This window comes from Xiphophorus maculatus, chromosome 2 (genome assembly GCF_002775205.1).
Source record: "Xiphophorus maculatus strain JP 163 A chromosome 2, X_maculatus-5.0-male, whole genome shotgun sequence".
Taxonomy (NCBI): domain Eukaryota; kingdom Metazoa; phylum Chordata; class Actinopteri; order Cyprinodontiformes; family Poeciliidae; genus Xiphophorus; species Xiphophorus maculatus.
In genome coordinates, this window is record NC_036444.1 from 24,697,006 (window position 1) to 24,714,212 (window position 17,207).

The 17,207-nt window shown below is 39.0% G+C and overlaps 1 protein-coding gene across 1 annotated transcript in view; it reads left to right on the forward strand.

Moving 5' to 3' along the window:
* Positions 1-8,669: 8,669 nt before the first annotated feature.
* The window catches only part of lrriq1 (leucine rich repeats and IQ motif containing 1), a 40,783-nt gene continuing 32,245 nt past the window's right edge, over positions 8,670-17,207 (forward strand). The window contains exons 1-10 of the mRNA XM_023347476.1: positions 8,670-8,887; positions 9,667-9,757; positions 11,047-11,207; positions 11,370-11,444; positions 11,709-13,193; positions 13,317-13,469; positions 13,557-13,707; positions 13,839-14,032; positions 15,241-15,368; positions 15,530-15,603. Coding sequence (XP_023203244.1) covers positions 8,792-8,887; positions 9,667-9,757; positions 11,047-11,207; positions 11,370-11,444; positions 11,709-13,193; positions 13,317-13,469; positions 13,557-13,707; positions 13,839-14,032; positions 15,241-15,368; positions 15,530-15,603 — 2,608 coding nt within the window. The 5' untranslated portion in view covers positions 8,670-8,791. The remainder of the gene's footprint in view (positions 8,888-9,666; positions 9,758-11,046; positions 11,208-11,369; positions 11,445-11,708; positions 13,194-13,316; positions 13,470-13,556; positions 13,708-13,838; positions 14,033-15,240; positions 15,369-15,529; positions 15,604-17,207) is intronic.

Consider the following 17,207-nt stretch of genomic DNA (forward strand, 5'->3'; position numbering starts at 1 on the left):
AGCCTTCAGGATGAAACGTCTTAAAATTCATTGCATGTCGTGCCCAAGACCTGCTTTGAAAACGAGAGAACACTGTGGTCTGTGAAAGGCAATGCGCAGCTCCAACCTGATTTGATTAAACAAAAGAAAACAGTGGATGCTGTGGTAACAGTGACGTTGGCTGTTGTGTATTCAGAGTGAGACCCCAAGGCCACGCAGAGTGCTGCTAGATTTGTGACGTGCAAAAGGAGGGAAACACTGCTTGATGATTTATCTCCTTCTACCTTCGTGGAGCCTTGTTGTTCTGGTTTATTCTGACTTTTTTTTTTTTCTTATTTAAAAATTAATTTCTCTTTTGAAAAAGAAAAAGGAAAAATCTCCAATCAGGGGTTTTTCTGATGGGTGGTTTATCATTTCTCGCAATACATTTCTTATCGTGATAAAATTTTTATTTATCCTTGTCAAAATAAATTCCAATTATGTTTAAAAACCACTAAAACTGTCTCATATAAACAAGATTCTTCAAATGTCTCAGACTTCTTGAAGCTGGTGAGAGCTGTGGGAAGGATCTGCTGTAGTGGTCTGTATTACAGCGACTTTGAAAAAACATCTGACTGAAGACTCTTGTCAATGTTCTACGGTCATGAAATGAACCAACTAACAATCCTGAGGTCATGACACTGAAACTTTGTGTTGGTGTTTTTGTGACAGCTGGCTGACTTAGGGTTCTAAAGTACGATTTTATTATCTGTTGCTCCGGTCGGCGCTTTTCTGTAAGAGTTCGATGCTGCTGCGGCTGTTGTGGGAGAGCTGGGTCTCCGCAGTTTGCCTCGGCTCACTGACACCCATTCCCATTCTGTACAGTGGATTTTCTGTTCACTGGGTCGCCACACAAACACCCTGTAGAGCTTGTGACATTATCTGAAGACTTGCAGAACTCAGTCCTTTTGTGAAGAATGCGAACAAGGCCACATTTAATTTGGCCCCTGGTGATCAGTGTTACCATTGATAGGCTGAGTTCGGCGGGCTGGGTGTGGGGGTCGGGAGTCCTGCATATGATTATGGACTGAGGCATAAAATTAAGCAAATATTATGGTACAAAGAATAAAAATGTTTCCAAAACATTACCGTCAATCAGTTTGTTCATATCATATGGTACATAGAGTAATGCTTTGTCCTCACTGCATGTCAGTAGATGACTGAAAAGCTTCTTTTGCTGTTTTGCAATCTCCATTCATACATTTTTTGTTGATTGTTTCAAGTTGCAACATTGGGTATTAATTAACTTTTACATGTAAATACATGAGATTTTAGCCATGTGGCTAATTTCCATCTCCTTTGGCAGGTTGATGAGTGTGATATTTAATAATAATGATGGAAAAAAAAAGACAGACAACTTAAAAAAACAACAACTTTTCATCAAGAAGAAGAGAGGGTAATTAAACTGCAATTTGTAGTCTATAATTGCAGCCAAAACAGAACCGTATACAGTTAAACTACACTAACAGCATGGCGTACAGTCATTAGGCAGTGTACAGTTAGCGTATAGTTAGTTAAGTTAGCCAACAGTTAGCTAACAGTATGCTAGCTGACAGGTGTTTTATTGTAAACAAGGAACCTACATGAACAAAATAGAACACTAAAAATTAACACCACAAATACAATTTCCAAAGGCCTTACATTACAGAACATAGAACAATAGTTTACAGTGTAAATATCAAACTGGTGCTTGAGGGTTGCAGTTCTTCAAGGGGTAGTTATTATTTGAGTTGCTGTAGCATTTGAGCATAGTTTTATAACTTCAATGTAAATATTAATAGAAGATAATAAAATCTGGAAATTAGATTTTTGTTGTAAGTATTTGGTGGTGTGAATATAATATTTACCATAAATGCTAAAAAGTTAACATATCGAAATTCTATTTTAACATGTTTACATCCATCCCAAATGACACAGCATTTTCTGTCAAAGCAATATTCATATTCTTTTGATGGAAAAAAAGAAAAATTGACATATCCTTCCAGAATATTTTGGTGTAGCAACAATCTAATGCTAACAGGTAGAGTACAGTGAGTTTAGCTGGGTGACACAATTAGCTGAACATGCTAAATGTGTGACTAGTAAAATGATCCTGTGGCCTAAGTCACTACAACAAACAAATCTGCTGTATCACTTTGCATGTTAAACAGATTCACGTGCTTCTTTGAGGGTTAAATAAATAGTTTTGGCCCATTGTTCATTGTAATCTATGACTGCAGTGCATTTAGACGACATTGTGTCCCACCCTTCTACAATCTGTGCCCCTGCTTGCCCTCCCGCTAAGTGAAAATAAAAATCTAGACACTCCCTCTGAAGAGAACCTCTAGCCGCAGCAATCCCACAGTCATTTAAATCAGATTTAGATGTTCTAAGAGCAATCTAGCAGCTTAGCGCTAACTTTATAAGACAATCCAAATCTGCATTCATGTCCAGCTGAGTAACTGCTTCGGTCAGCCCACTGTGGGGCCAGTAATCTCACTGGAGACGTTGAAGGTGAACTGGATGAACCATACGACATATGAGTCTGATCTAAAGCTTTGGAAAGTTTTAAAGAGTGAATCAAAACCATGGAGAAAATGCAAGAAGTGATCTGGCTAATTAAACAAATAATGTGATTCATGCACCGCTTCCCCAGGTTCTGCCCTTCTCATCTCATGCACGTAATGTGTGTAAATACGTGTTGTGTGCGATCTCTTTTGTTCTCAGAAGCATGTAATGTGGATCAGAGCATTGAGAGTTTAAAATGCCAGCTTGTAATTACAATCACCTACTTGACTGACTGAATCAGACTGAGGTTGCAAAAGAGACTAGCACCGTGCAAAACCATCCATGCCCTCTGAACTGCTTCACTTTTTTTTAAATTATTTTAGTGGGCTTTTCCGTGACAGACCAACAAAGTTATGTATAATGGTGATGTGGAAGAAATCAAATTTTTAATTTTTATGAAAGTTCAGAAGGCTGTCGGTTGTTTTTTTTAGGGGTATTAAATTACAAGGGGCCAGACTTTTCATCTCCACTAAACTGATTTAACTAATACAAATAGTTTGCATTAGTTATCACCTAAAATACAATAAAATACAGTGAAGTTTGTAGTTGCAAGCGTGACAAAAACTATGAAAGCATTCCAGGCACTCTAGATGTCAAGGCATTCAATTTTTGGTAATTACTTTTATGGATCATTGACATCTGCACACTTTGCATCCACAGAGCATGCAAAGTCCTGCGCATTGTGCAGAAACCCAAAGCTGGAGGTATACATTCTAGTAAAATTTTGACTCCCCTCTTTCGTCAAGCCCTTCAGATGGAAATGATGGGCTTAATATGCCCAATGAAAGTGGCTACAGAAGAGTAACAGAAAATCCTTGGTAGAGTCAACACACGGCTGCTGTCCAAACCACCGCTGCCTTTCGGCTCGAGAGGTCATTGACTGGTGTAATCTGCTGTCTAAATCTGCAGTTTGGCCCTGTCTGGTCGCTGTCTGGGTCCTGTGCACTTGGACAAAAGTGACGGACACCTTGCTCACCGACAAAGGCCCCGGCTCTAATTGGAGCAGACAAGGCTTGCTGATGGAGGCTTTTTAGGCAACTGAACTTGTTCAATAATTCTTAGAGGAGCTGATGAAACATAAGAGACACACAGTTGGTACTCCAACAACAGCAGCAGCGCCGAACTGTCCTGTATCTGCACATCAACTGCAGGACAGAAGTTGTGCTTTGACCCGTACCGCCCTTTAGCAAAAATAATGCCTCTACTGAACCTTTGAAGACTCTGAAAGTGTTGACATTGAGGGGACATAAGGATTGGTTGATGCTCCTCTTGCTGTCATAGAGAATTGTGGCTCAGGCTTTGAAGGCAAACGCGAGTTTGAGCTTTCGACTCTCTTCTGCTGTGGTGCTTTCATCCAGGAATGTCACAAGCCCAGGAAAAGGGCTTTTTTTGTTTCCAGACCAAACGCTCCGGGAAGAACAATCTGTTCTTTTTTTCTTTTTTTTAACTCTGAGAAAGGAGACTGAGTCCCTTTTAGAGAGCCACGACAACTGTGTATGGTATAACCTGTGTGGGCCGATGGAATCGCCTCAAAGTGAATGACTGGGGAATCAGCGCAGAGCTCTCACCACAGGGGAGCACCAGGTCTTTGTGATCACAAATACCATGGAAAAAACGTCCGCATTGTTCCCACTCTACTGGATTTTTGTTCTTCTGTTCCTGTGATTCACCCACAAAGACTTAGCCTCTCTGACCTTCCTCGAGCCTCACAAAAATGCCCACACAAGTCGCTGACACTGCATTTTATTGTCACTAAGTAACTTGACCAAGTCACATTGCATGTTTCGCCAGAATACAGCGTCCTCAATGTAATACTTATAGCAATTTTCTATAGTCACACATACAACTCAAAGTACTTTATAGTCACATTACCCAATTGCATTCACTAACACGCACATTCATTAGGCAACTTTGGGTTAAGTGCTTTGCTTAAGGACGCATCAAGATGGGAAGGACGCTGGAATACAACCAACAAACTTCCGACTGCAAGACTACTTCTCTGCCTACTGATTCACACTAGTGCCCAGCACAAAAATCTCGTGTAGTAAAATTAGCAATTTGTTTCTCTCAATATTTACAGTCATAGAAATAGTGAGAAGTAAGACTGAATGAGAACCAAAGTTTGTTTAGCCACCATGCTTAGCAAGCATGGTAAGGAATGGCAGAAAAATGTAGCAAAGACTGCCATCTTGGGGTCACTGAAGTAGCCGCCCATTTATCCAGTCGGCTATTGTCTATACCCGGTTATCACTGCAGAGTCGTGGGGAGGAGAGATGTGGGGATGGCTGGTGCCAATCTCCAGCAAACAGTAGGAGAGAGGCAGTGTACTGTGGATGGTACAACCTGTGTGGGCCGATGGAATCGCCTCAAAGTGAATGACTGGAAAATCAGCTCAGAGTTCTCAGCACAGGAGAGCACCAGGTCTCTCCAGAAAATCCTTGGTAGAGGATACAAAGAAATGCAAAGCTAAAGTAATGTTATGAAACCCTGACCTAGTTCAGTTAAAATGAATAATTCTACCGGCCTCTAAAAATGTTAATGTTCCAGATGTACACAAACTTACACAGATTGCCAGCCCACCCCAGGGCAACACAGCGACACTCAGGACAAACAACCATGCATCTACTCATACCTAAGGAGAATTTGGAGTGTGTAACCTAACAGTTATGTTTTTTGGACTGTAGGAGGAAGCTGGAGTACCTTGAGAGAACCCACATGTACACATGGTGAACCTGCAAACTCTATGCAGAAAGATCCTAGGCTGGGATTCCCATTGCTAGTGGAGCTTCTTGCTGCAAGCCAACAGTCCTACTAACTGCGTAACCATGCAGCTGTCCATAGCAACTATTAGACACTATCTACACACCAAGCTGTTTTTTTGGGGAGGCATGCCAAGAAAACGCATTTTCTGTACTTCTGTCACAAACATAACCATGTCCTGTTTACTAAACACCAATACTGGACGAATATGTGGCAAGGCAGCCCATGTCCTCTGTTCAGTATTGGGGCAGAATCTCAGATGACCAAACATACACAGGCAACCGCTTGCGATGACTGTCAGACCTAGGTCCATCAGGAACTTGTGGGGTGAGCTGAAGAGAATAAAGCTTAAGAGAGAACCTAAGACTGAATGATCCACAGAAAATGACCCCTCTCTCTGTATGCTCCAACTTTATGGGATGTTAGAAAAGTAGCTGTTGTACTGGCATAAAAAGGCTGTATGATCAAAGTATTAACAACTGCAGTGCCAGTAGTTGTGCCATGAGTGATTTTGTAAGGATTCTGGGACCGTAAAAAAAAATGTAATTAACAAAATGTAAGAGAATGCTATTAGAGTTAAAGAGTGTATCTTAATCAGGAGTTGAAAACTGAGGAATGATTACAATCTTCTGCTGACATTCAGCCTGGAGAATGTTTACCACATATATCCTTTTACATTTTATATTTAATGATCAATAACTATTAAACAAAGAAATACAAAGCTAAAATAATATTGTGAAACCCTGACCTAGTTCAGTTAAAATTAATAATTCTACTGTTCTCTAAAAAAATGTATGTTCCAGATGTACACAAATCAGTGATAATATACAATAAGTAGCAAGTAGGAGGAGTGTGTGTGTGAACCCAAACAGCAGTTTCTCCACTAACTGTATGTTCTGTCTTTCACTTAAATTATCTCTGGAAAATGTGATTTTACCTCAATCAGCTTCCAAAATCATTTGTTTTCTCACTAATGTGACCCTGAAACAATTATTTCCGCCACACGGTGAAGACATTTGGTTTGCACTGAAACTCTCCAAACATCAAGTAACCAGAGGTAGTCAAACCACTACCTCTATTGTTGATAAATGGAGTCACACTTTCGAGCTCCTTTGTGGTCAGTCCACATAACATTCAAAGTACAAAATTAAAATATTAAAAATGTTAATCACCAAGCTTTGGCAGTTTGATTCCCCTAAAAATATTACAGCTAAAAACCCCCCCCAAAACTTTTATGCTTAATGCAATTCTTGTTGCCAGGAAGCAATAAAAGAAAAAAACAAAAACAAAAAACAATGCGAAAATCAAAATCACTGGATGGAAAGGGAAACAAGCAAGAAAACATCAATAAAACAATACGCCTCAAATCCCACCTGGGTAAGTAATTGGACTATATACTAAAGCAGCTGCATGTTCACATATTTGTTGCAGGACAAGTACATTTCCCCCAAACTGTTTTCAAGACCATTTCCACTTTTTTCTTTTTTCTTACTCTTTTTTTTTTTAATTTTTTCATTGCAAACAAAGAACATATGTGAACAACATAGAACAGTAATAATTACAAACAAATACAACATAAATGGGCTTTACAGAACATAGAACAATTATTTTACAATGTCAACATCAAATCGGTGCTCGAAGGTTGCAGTTCTTTAAGGGCAGTTATGATTTGAATGGTTTTAGCATGTGAGCTGATTTTCACGGATTCTAAATAGATATTAATAGAAGATAATAAAATCTGGAAATGAGGTTTTCGTTGTAAATGTTTGGAGGTGTGAATATGATATTTACCATAAATAATAAAAAAGTTGACAACATATAAAAATTCTGTTTTGACAAGTTCACATTTCTCCATCCCAAACAAAATATCCTTATCTGTTAAAGTAATATTGAGTTTTTCTTGATGAAAAAAAAATTGACATATCTCTCCAGAATATTTTGGTATAATTACAATCCCAAAAAAGATGAACAAGCTTTTCCTCATTACTTTTACAAAAAGTACACATAGGGTCCAAATCCCATTTATATCTTTTTATCAAAAATGCTTTAACAGGATAAACATTGTGAATAATTTTATAAGAAATTTCTCTTCCTTTATTGTTTATTAAGTATGTTTTTAGGAGTAACCAAGTCCACTTCCAATTTATATTTTCAAAAATGCTGGACCAATAAAATATACAAGCTGGTGAAAAAACAACATCTCGTAATAGAATATTTCTTAACATTTTGTTGGTTGTTTTTTTACTTTAAAAAGGGCAATCATAATCAACATAAATGGAGTTTGGATCAAAATTTGGCACTGAGTGAATTGGATCTGGAGGTAAAGATGATAAAAGCTTTAATGACCCAATGGGGATTGCGTCAAACACCACAGCATATTCTTTAGGGGTGACAGGAAATTGGAAATGTAACATAAAATCAGAATAAGACAATAAATGACCATTTGGATTTAATAATTGGCTTACAAGTAATATTCCCCTATCAAACCATTTTCTATAAAAGATTGTCTTATTTTTGTATTTAATGTCTTCATTATTCCAGATATAGTATTTATAGGGAGAAAAATTGTGTTTGTACAAAAGTGACCAGCTTAAGAGCATTTGTTTATGAAACGTAGATAGTTTTAGGGGTATTTTGGGTATACTGTAATTGCATCTAAGAAGAAAGGGTAATCCTCCAATTTTGTCAAAGTTGTAAATGGGAATAGGATTCCATATAGAGTTTGGGTTTTTTAGAAGATTTTTTTAATATTTAATTTTAAATGAATTGTTTAAAGATGTGAAATCAAGGGCTTCAGTTCCACCTTTTTCAACTTTATTCATTAGAATATTTTTTTTTGATAAGATGGCATTTCTTTTTCCATATAAAATTAAAGTTTATTTTATTAATATTGGTACTGGTTTGTTTGGGGACATCAAGAGCAAGGGCCGGATAAACGAGTCTAGAAATGCCTTCAGCTTTGATTAATAATGAACGTCCTAAAAGAGAGAGATCTCGCTGGAGCCATAGATTAAATCTTTGTTCAACTATTTTAATTATGGGGTTAAAATTGTCTATTGACCTTATATTTTGATCTTTAATTATTGTGATTCCAAGATATTTAACTTTGTCTTTTATAGAAATATTGAGGAATGTGCCTTTTAAATTAGATTTAATGGAAAGTAATTCACATTTATTTAGATTTAGAGTTAAACCAGAAGCTTTGGAAAAGGTGTTGATGATTTCAATAGAGTTTTTTATTTAAGACCATTTCCACTTCCACTTTGGACCGTAAGGTGAAGTGACGTAGCGTAGGTCGTGGCGTAGCGTCATTTCCATGGAAACCGCTTCAACACATGAAAGAAGGTCATGTTCGTTCAGCTATATTCTTCGTATTATAGCTGGGGACTATTTATTGATAACTTGCTACTTATTGTACACAAGACACGTACGGAAATTGGTAATTACGTAAGGCCATTTTACTACTATGACAGAGAACAAGGACGTACGTGAAGCTAACTTACTAAGGCTTAATACAAATAAAACTAAAGGAAACCCGGGCAGCTTCTACAACAGCGAGCTGGTGAGTCTAATTAATATGGACACAGCTGGTTTGATGAATGTTTAACTCGCTAAAGTATTCACACCCCTTGAAATTGTTCGCATTTCTTCTATTACACAGATTTCATGTGATAGACTATCTATCTATCTATCTATCTATCTATCTATCTATCTATCTATCTATCTATCTATCTATCTATCTATCTATCTATCTATCTATCTATCTATCTATCTATCTATCTATCTATCTATCTATCTGTCTGTCTGTCTGTCTGTCTGTCTGTCTGTCTGTCTGTCTGTCTGTCTGTCTGTCTGTCTGTCTGTCTGTCTGTCTGTCTGTCTATGTATATATATAGTTATAGATAGCATAGATAGATAGTTATATATAGTTATAGATAGCATATATATATATATATATATATATATATATATATATATATATATATATATATATATATATATATATATATATATATATATATATATATATATGCCAGAAAGTTAATACTGCCCATGCCACCACTCTCTTCAGATTTTAATTTATAAGAAAGAAAACTCTAAACCATTTGTTACTTTCCTTACACTTCATTATTAGTCATTCATTGTTAATCAGTTACAGTTCAAATGAGTTGAACTTAAACTGGGATAACAAAACATCAGTACTGAAGTCATGCAGAAGTTTTCAACGGCAGATGAATTTTTGTTAGAAATATCTATCAAGTTGACTTTGAACCCAGTCAGATTTGCAGATTGTGAAGAGGAGACAGCGTGTGACTAAACAAGATGACTATTTGATTCCAGGATGATTTTCCACCTTCTCTGATCAGCTACTTTGAGATCTCAAAAAGCCGAGCAGCCGCCTGTGAGAAGCTGATCCTCGGGGAACTCGAAGGTATAGTTAGAAAGAAATTCATTAATGGTCTTTTTTGGGAACACTTTACTGTGAAGCCATGGCAGAAATGGATTTTCAGTTTATATTTATTAAATATAAACCCTCATACTTAATATATTTCAGATGAGGTATTATTCCTGATCAAACTACAATGTACATTTTTGGTTCAGTTAACAATCTTGTGAACGATTAACACAAATGTCCACAAGGGGTCGCTGATGTCCTTTTTTAGCTACCTTACAGACGGCAGGCTGCACAGAATCAGGAAGCCTAAAACGAAGATCGAATCTTTATCAGAGCATCCAGATATTTCGGAAATGTGCATATTACATATGATATATATTTGAGCTGATTATTGCAAACCATTAATCTACACCATCTGCAGACAGACATTTTACTAAACTGGATAAAGTGCAGTGCAATTCCTAGGTGAAGGTGTATATTCCCTATGCACAGAAGAGGATTAGTCCCCCAAAAAGTTTAACCATTTTCTTCTCAGGATTCTGAGAAAAAAGTTTGAATTTTCAAGCAAACAAACAAAAATAAAAAGATTAGCGTCAGAATGTTGTGATTAAAGTCAAGTTTATTTTATCCTCAGTGGCCCTAATCCTTTTCCGTACTTATATGTTGTTTTCAAGGAGGTTTGCAGTGAAAGTTTACTCAAAGCAAAATGTAAATAAGAATGTCTATATAGATTGATCCAGTTGATCATGGGAACAATATTTTACAAGCTAGATTACTATTTTTGATTGTTGCCATGCCCGTTAGAAGCAAGAAATCCCACAAACAGAGCTTCTCTGAGAGCAAATAGGCTGAAGCATCTCAGAAAGCGGCACATCTACAAATATTCAAAAGCAGATGATAAATAAAGGGATTGACAAAAGGAAAGAATTCCTACTGCATTTCTTAGGTTTTGGTTTTGTTTGGCCCTGTGGGAAATTCATTCAATGCTGCTGAATTACAACAATTCAGCACAGAAAACTAGAAGTTCCTCTTGTACAAGACTGTTGGTCAAGTTACTGTGGCACAGCCAGTTATTAGGCTTAGGGGGCAAGTTGGTTTGGTTTTCACCATTTAATCCCTGCATATGTAAAAACAAACAAGCAAACCCTGATTTCACAGATTATGCAGAGGTTTTTTTGTGATGTGATCTTTGATTTAAAATCTTTGCTGTGATGAACTGAAACATGTACACGTGACAACAAAAAAAAAGCACAAAGGGATCTATTACTTTATTTAATTAATTTTTTTATTTTTACAATACTGAACATTTAATGGACTTTTCACAGACCATAAAACAGAGACTGAGAAAGATTTTCCGTTGAACGTCGGCGACCGTCGGCCAGAGCGGGAGAAACCTCACCATGAGCAGCTGCAGAAAACAGAGCAACGGCAGCAGAGAGAGACAGACTTCCAGGAAGAGCTGAGGAGGATCACAGAGGCTGAAAAGGTGAGCCACAGCGGACGCGCTCAGCTTCAGTCTCATCATGCAGAGTAAAGATGGATGTTGGTAACACTGCCAGTGTAGAAGATCTGTAACCTGATGCAGATTGTTGGTTTTTGACTTTGACATTAGCCAACGGATGGTTTGATATTTTTAAATAATCCACAGTTTCAGCAGATGGAACTTGAGCTCAGGAAGAGAACCGCTCAGGAGAAACTTGAACAGGAGCTGCAGCTTCAGCAGGTAGGTCTGCAGGTCGCATATGCTCCTGTTATGAAGATTATATTTTAAGTTTTTTTACATGTGTATACCGAGGCGCCAAAGTATGTGGAGTTTAATTCAACTAACCTAAACCTCACCACTCTTTTTTTTTTGCAATTAGTGGGGGTTTTTCCCCATTGTTGCCAAGCAGAAATTGTTTACCCTTTCAATGTAGTTTGTAACATGATGAACCAATCTACTGCTCTACTGACTTTGCAAATTGAATAACCTCTACTTCTTTACCAGGAGCTCCTCTGTAACTTCAAAAAGCAAGTGGAGAAAGAGAGGATGATGATTGAAGAGGAGGAAAGAAGAAAATCGGAGGAGGAAGCGAAGGTAAGGGAGAAGGAAGAGAGGAGAAAAAAGGAAGAGGAGAACCAAAGGAAAAGACGGGAGGAAAACCAAAGAGGCATCGAAGTGAGGCTTCAAAAAGAAAGCGAGAGGAGAGTGGCGGAAGAGACGAGGAAACAAGAGGGAGCTGAAAAGAGAAAACGCAAACAGGAAAAAAACACTGAGGAAGACGGAATAAGGAGGGAGAAGGAAGAAGTGAGACGACTGGCAGCACAGGGACAGTGGAAAAAGAAGGAAGAGGAAACAAAAATGGAAGAGAAGAGATGTTTTATGATAACTGGAAAGAAGGTGATGGAGGATGAAGTGAGAAAAAGGGATCAGGTAACGCTTAAGGATGAACTGAACACAATGCAAGAGAAGGATGATGAAGAAAAGAAACTAGAGGAAGATTTAAGATTTAGTTCCCTTTGTGAGGTTAGGGTGAATCAAGAAGAGATGAGGAAGGAAGAGGAAGATGAAGAAAGAGAAGACAGGAAGACTTTAGAGAAGGAAATGCAACACAGAGAAAGTGAAGATAGGAGAAAGATGGATAACTGGAAGAGTCTTTGTTTTGAAAGTGAGCGCCGTATAAGAAAGAAAGAGGAGACGGGAAGAGGCAAAGAGATCAGACAGAGGTTAGAGATTGTTACACAGAGAGGAGGAGAGGAACGAAGAAACACAAAACAAGAAACCAAAGTTCAGCAAGAAATGAAGGGAAGTAAAGGATATGAACGAGAGAATAGAGAACGAGAAGATTTGGAAAAAACAGAGGATGAAGAGAAGATACAGGAAGAGTTGAAGGATCCTGTGGAGAAAGATGACCACCAGATGAAAGACAATGGGACAAAAGGTGAGGAAGTGGACAGAGCTGAAAAAGACGAACAGGTAGATACAGCTGAAGACAGAGGAGATGTGGAAGCAAAAACAGATCTGCAGCCGATTAATGGCAATAATCTGGAAGAGAACAAGGGAGAAAATGACGTTTCAGAATCACAGAATTCAGGCAGAACTGGTCAGCGGGCCTCCCTAATGCCTGATCCAACACCTAGTGAGGCCACAGCAAAACGCAGCATCTGTGAAACCCCCCCGCTCCGTCACCCAGACAACAACATCTCAGACACCTCCACATTACAAACTGTTGGCCAAATACATCCAGAGTCACAGCCTTCTGCCTCTTCCTGCTCTCTGCCCGCTTCCCTTCCTGAGTGCACGGAGCTGAAGAGGTTGTCCTGGATGGAACACTGTGTGTCCTGGTCTGAATTGTCCCTCCAGAACAAGAGGAAGGAGAGGGGTTCCTTCCAGAGCCAGAGGAGGACGAGGAGGGCAGGTGGACTTAGCGCTCTGGTCCCTCTTAGTCCACGCACCCTGCTTGAGTCCACAGACACAAAGTCCCTGCAAGAGGTAACAGTGATGCTGACACCAAATAGGACCAATTTATATCCAAGTGCGTGTTTCAGGTTTTAGCAAATGTGTGCTGAAGTTTATGCTAGCTAAATCCCTGCAATGTGTCATCCTCTCTGTCAGGTCACCACAGTGGTTTTAGAAGACCTGGCGCCCTGCAGCCTGTCCACTCTTTCCCAATGTGACCGACTGCAGTCCCTCACCCTCTGTCGCTGCGGCCTCCGGTCTTTGGAGGGCATCAGCCAGTTGCAGGAGCTCTGCTACATGGATTTAGGCGTGAGCGTAGACTCCAGTCATTAGAATTCACACCAAATGAGTCAAGTGTTTTTAGTAAAAGCTGTGTTTGATCATTTGATATTCCAGGAAAATGAGATCTCCTTCTTGGACTGTGAACACATGGGCAGTTTGAGAGTTCTCCGGCTCGCCCACAACAAGCTGACGTCCATCCACGGTTTAAACGGCGCTCATAGTTTGGATGTTCTCGACCTGTCTCACAACTCCATCACTCGCATCGGTGAGAAGAAGAGAAACTTCCACAAGAGGGCAGGATTTCCCTTCTTTTACACTGAGAAGGGATCGTCAGGCTCTATTTGCTCTTCCTGAGCTTCTGTCTGCACAATTAGCTTCTAATTTTCTTTTTTCTAGCTGGTCTGGAGTCTATGAGGAGGCTGCAGAAGCTGTTAGTGGCTCACAACCAGCTGATTAGTACCAAAGGCCTTAAGGATGTTTATACTCTCCACCACCTGGACTGCTCTCACAACCATCTGGCGAACGTTGAGGGTCTGGAGAACAGTGCTCTTCTCCACACTCTGGATCTAAGGTCCAACAGCCTTACTGAGGTATAAACAAGCCCTGGTGATCAAAATAAGTGATAAACAAATAAAATATAAAAGAAAATAATCTCAAGAGAAGGCACCTTTGAATAAAAATGTCCTCAGCTGCTTTTTTAAAAGGTCAAGATTTTGAAGATAACTTTAAAAAAGAGGAGGTCTGGAAAGAGCGACTTCCTCCGACTTTTAAACCAGTTCCTCGGGAGTATGAGTAGTTTTTTGCTTGTGGGGCAAGTCCACAAGACTTGCAGCTCAAGTCTTAGAATGTCTTTTTTAACCATTCAGTGACTTAGTGGGGGTTTGAATGTTAAAACCAGTATAGTCTTTAATATGGATTCTAAAATGAAAGGGTAAACAGTGCAAAGATGTTCAAACAAAAGTGTGTGCTCTTAAGTTTGTTCCGGTTTAGACTCTTGCTGCTGGGCTGTTGGACCAGCTGAAGGTGATCAAGGGCCTTTTTGTTTTTTTAATTTATACATGTGATACAGTAGAAGAGAGGAGTGGAAATAAATGCATAAATCAGCAACTAAAGTTCCAGTTTGAAACCAACCTTTTTAGTTTGGAAATAGTTCTTAACTGTTTTGGACAATTTTGTTTTAAATGACTTTCAAGAGAGACTGATTGTTTAAAAAAAAACTTAAATTTGGCTCGACAGCCAAGTTAAAGAGTCTGACCTGCTTGTTATTTCTTTTAGGTGCTGAAATAATTTATTTTGAAAAACAGAAAGGAGCAGTACAGCTGAATGTCATCTGCATAAAACTGAATCTGAAGTAAATGATCTGGCCAATTAGGCGAGTATACATGTACATATTCTCCTCCAATTGGCCACACTATATACATATATAAAATAAGTGGTGTACAGCTCAAGATTTTACAGGGAAGGTACTATTTCCCTTTGACTAGACATGAAAATTGGGGATGGGAAGCTTTTTCATTAACATGTGTTTTCTCTGTAAATGAGGTTAAATCCAGGGCAGTTACAGGAAAGTAAAGTGTCAAAATAAAGACCTAGCCTGCCTTTCAGCAGACTGACTAGGACAGCCTCCTCAGTTGGAGCCTGTGCCGATGACAGTAACCACAGCAGGACTAAAGCAACTGGCATTGATGGATGGGGTCGGCTAGTCGCTGCTGGATCAGCAGCAGCAGCAGCAGCAGTGTAAAGTTAGTCTAACCTCGCAGTGTGACTGGAGGGAACTGACAGCTTGTTTCTCTGTCAGCCTCCCAGCCTGAACAACCAGGTTCTCCTCAGAGAGCTGCTTCTGGACGATAACAGCATCTCTTCCCTGCACGGCCTCGCTGGCTGCTGGCTTCCTCTGCTGCTGCGTCTCTCTGTCGCACAAAACAGGTTCACGGTTTGTTTTCTTCATTTGTAACTCGTATTTGTTCTGCTGCGACTCCTTTGTCGACTCGTACGTAATATCTACACTGGACATGAAGCCTTTAAAGATACATGCACTTATGGAAGGAATCTGTTGTGAAATGACTGTAATTCTCTATGTTTTGTAGAATAACCCAGCTGCCATCCATGACTGACTTTGTGTCTCTGAAACATTTGGATCTGAGATTCAACTGCCTGTCAGGTAAAACCTTTTCCTGGGTAAACAGTGAGTGTGTTGTTTGTGTCATTTTTTTTAGTTTGGTTACTGTACTGATTTGATTATTTAAATATGATGGCATTGCAACCCTTGGTTGTTTTTCAAATATCTACTTTCTAAGTTGTTCTGGTGTGCTTGATCGGAGTCGGGAAGTTTCCTTGAGGATCTGCTAAATATTCAGAATTTCTTTCACTGATCCAAAGCTTTAGACTTCTATTTTACAGCTACTAAAGGCTCTAAAGTAAACCTTTAGTTTTCATTAACATGAGTCATAAAAGAAATATTGCGAAAAGAAGGAAGCATCATGTATTTTTGCATATTAAATAAAGCACTATTTAGTTATCTTCAGAATACAAAATAAAAAAATAGAATTTAATAGATGTAAAGTAATGTTGCTACACATTCATTTACAGTAGGTGGCAGTATGCGCCTTAAAGTTGCTTGCGATCCGCCATTATAGAAAAGAAGAAGAAGCAAACTTTTTCTTTTTTTGTGTGATTTTAATGGGCTCTTTGCACCTGCTGCGCTGACGTCACAAACGCATGCGCAAATGCGGCTCTCTTTTTTCCGCTTTGAGTTACCATGACAGCTAGAAAAGACAAAGTCTTATTTCAGACGCAAATAAAACAATACTATGAACATTGCTGTCTTCCTAATATAATGGGCTTTTAAGTTTTCATGGATTTCCAAACGATCCTGAATTAAGAAGACGGTGGCTTGTAAATATTCGTCGCACAGCAAAGTTTACAGCCTTCACTTCACTCCGGATCAACTTCTTCAGCCTAAAGCAGAAGGTAAAGGAGCCTCCTGTGTTATTTCCATGGAATCACTTCTGTATTCAGGATGAAAGAGAGTTTATGGGAACGAGAAAGCAGACCAGAGCCAGACAGCCGAGCAACTGATCCGCCTGTACAAACCGTCCTGCTCACAAGAAACATGCAAAACTAATAAAGCGAAATAACACGGAGACATTACGGAACACGGCCATATTTTTCTAAAAGCAACAACTCTGAACCTGAACAGTCAGCTGAACTAGAACTGTTAAGCTGTGGGCTCGTTGTGCTTCAGAAGCAAAAAGCCTGAACCGTAAAATCCCCGTTACTTGGTCTCTGACACTAACGACCATAAACCATGTAATATACTTGAAAACAAGGTAAAAACATTGTCCGTTAGAATGGATGACAAATGTTTAGACACTTAAATAGCACATTTTACAAGAAAAATGTCTAGCATAAGCTAAAGCTAATGTTAGCCACAAAGTTTAAAGAAAGTAAAACTCACCTTCGTATCTGTGTATAACGAGGCGAACATGTTAAAACTGCAATCAGTTGAATCAGGCACATTAAAGCAGGGAAACCTCTAAAACATGTAGGACAGTGGGCCTTGAGGACCAGGGTTGGGAAACACTGATTTAGACACCGCAATTGCGAAGTTGTGTTTTATCGACATCAGCGGAACAGTGACAGACTTTAGCACACATTTGTTTAGAAAACGTAGATACTGTTGCTTTGCAGTTTGCAGAGACCAAGGCTTCAAAACAGTCTTGGCATTATACCTGTAGAGACCCAGTAACAGGAAAAGAACTGGAA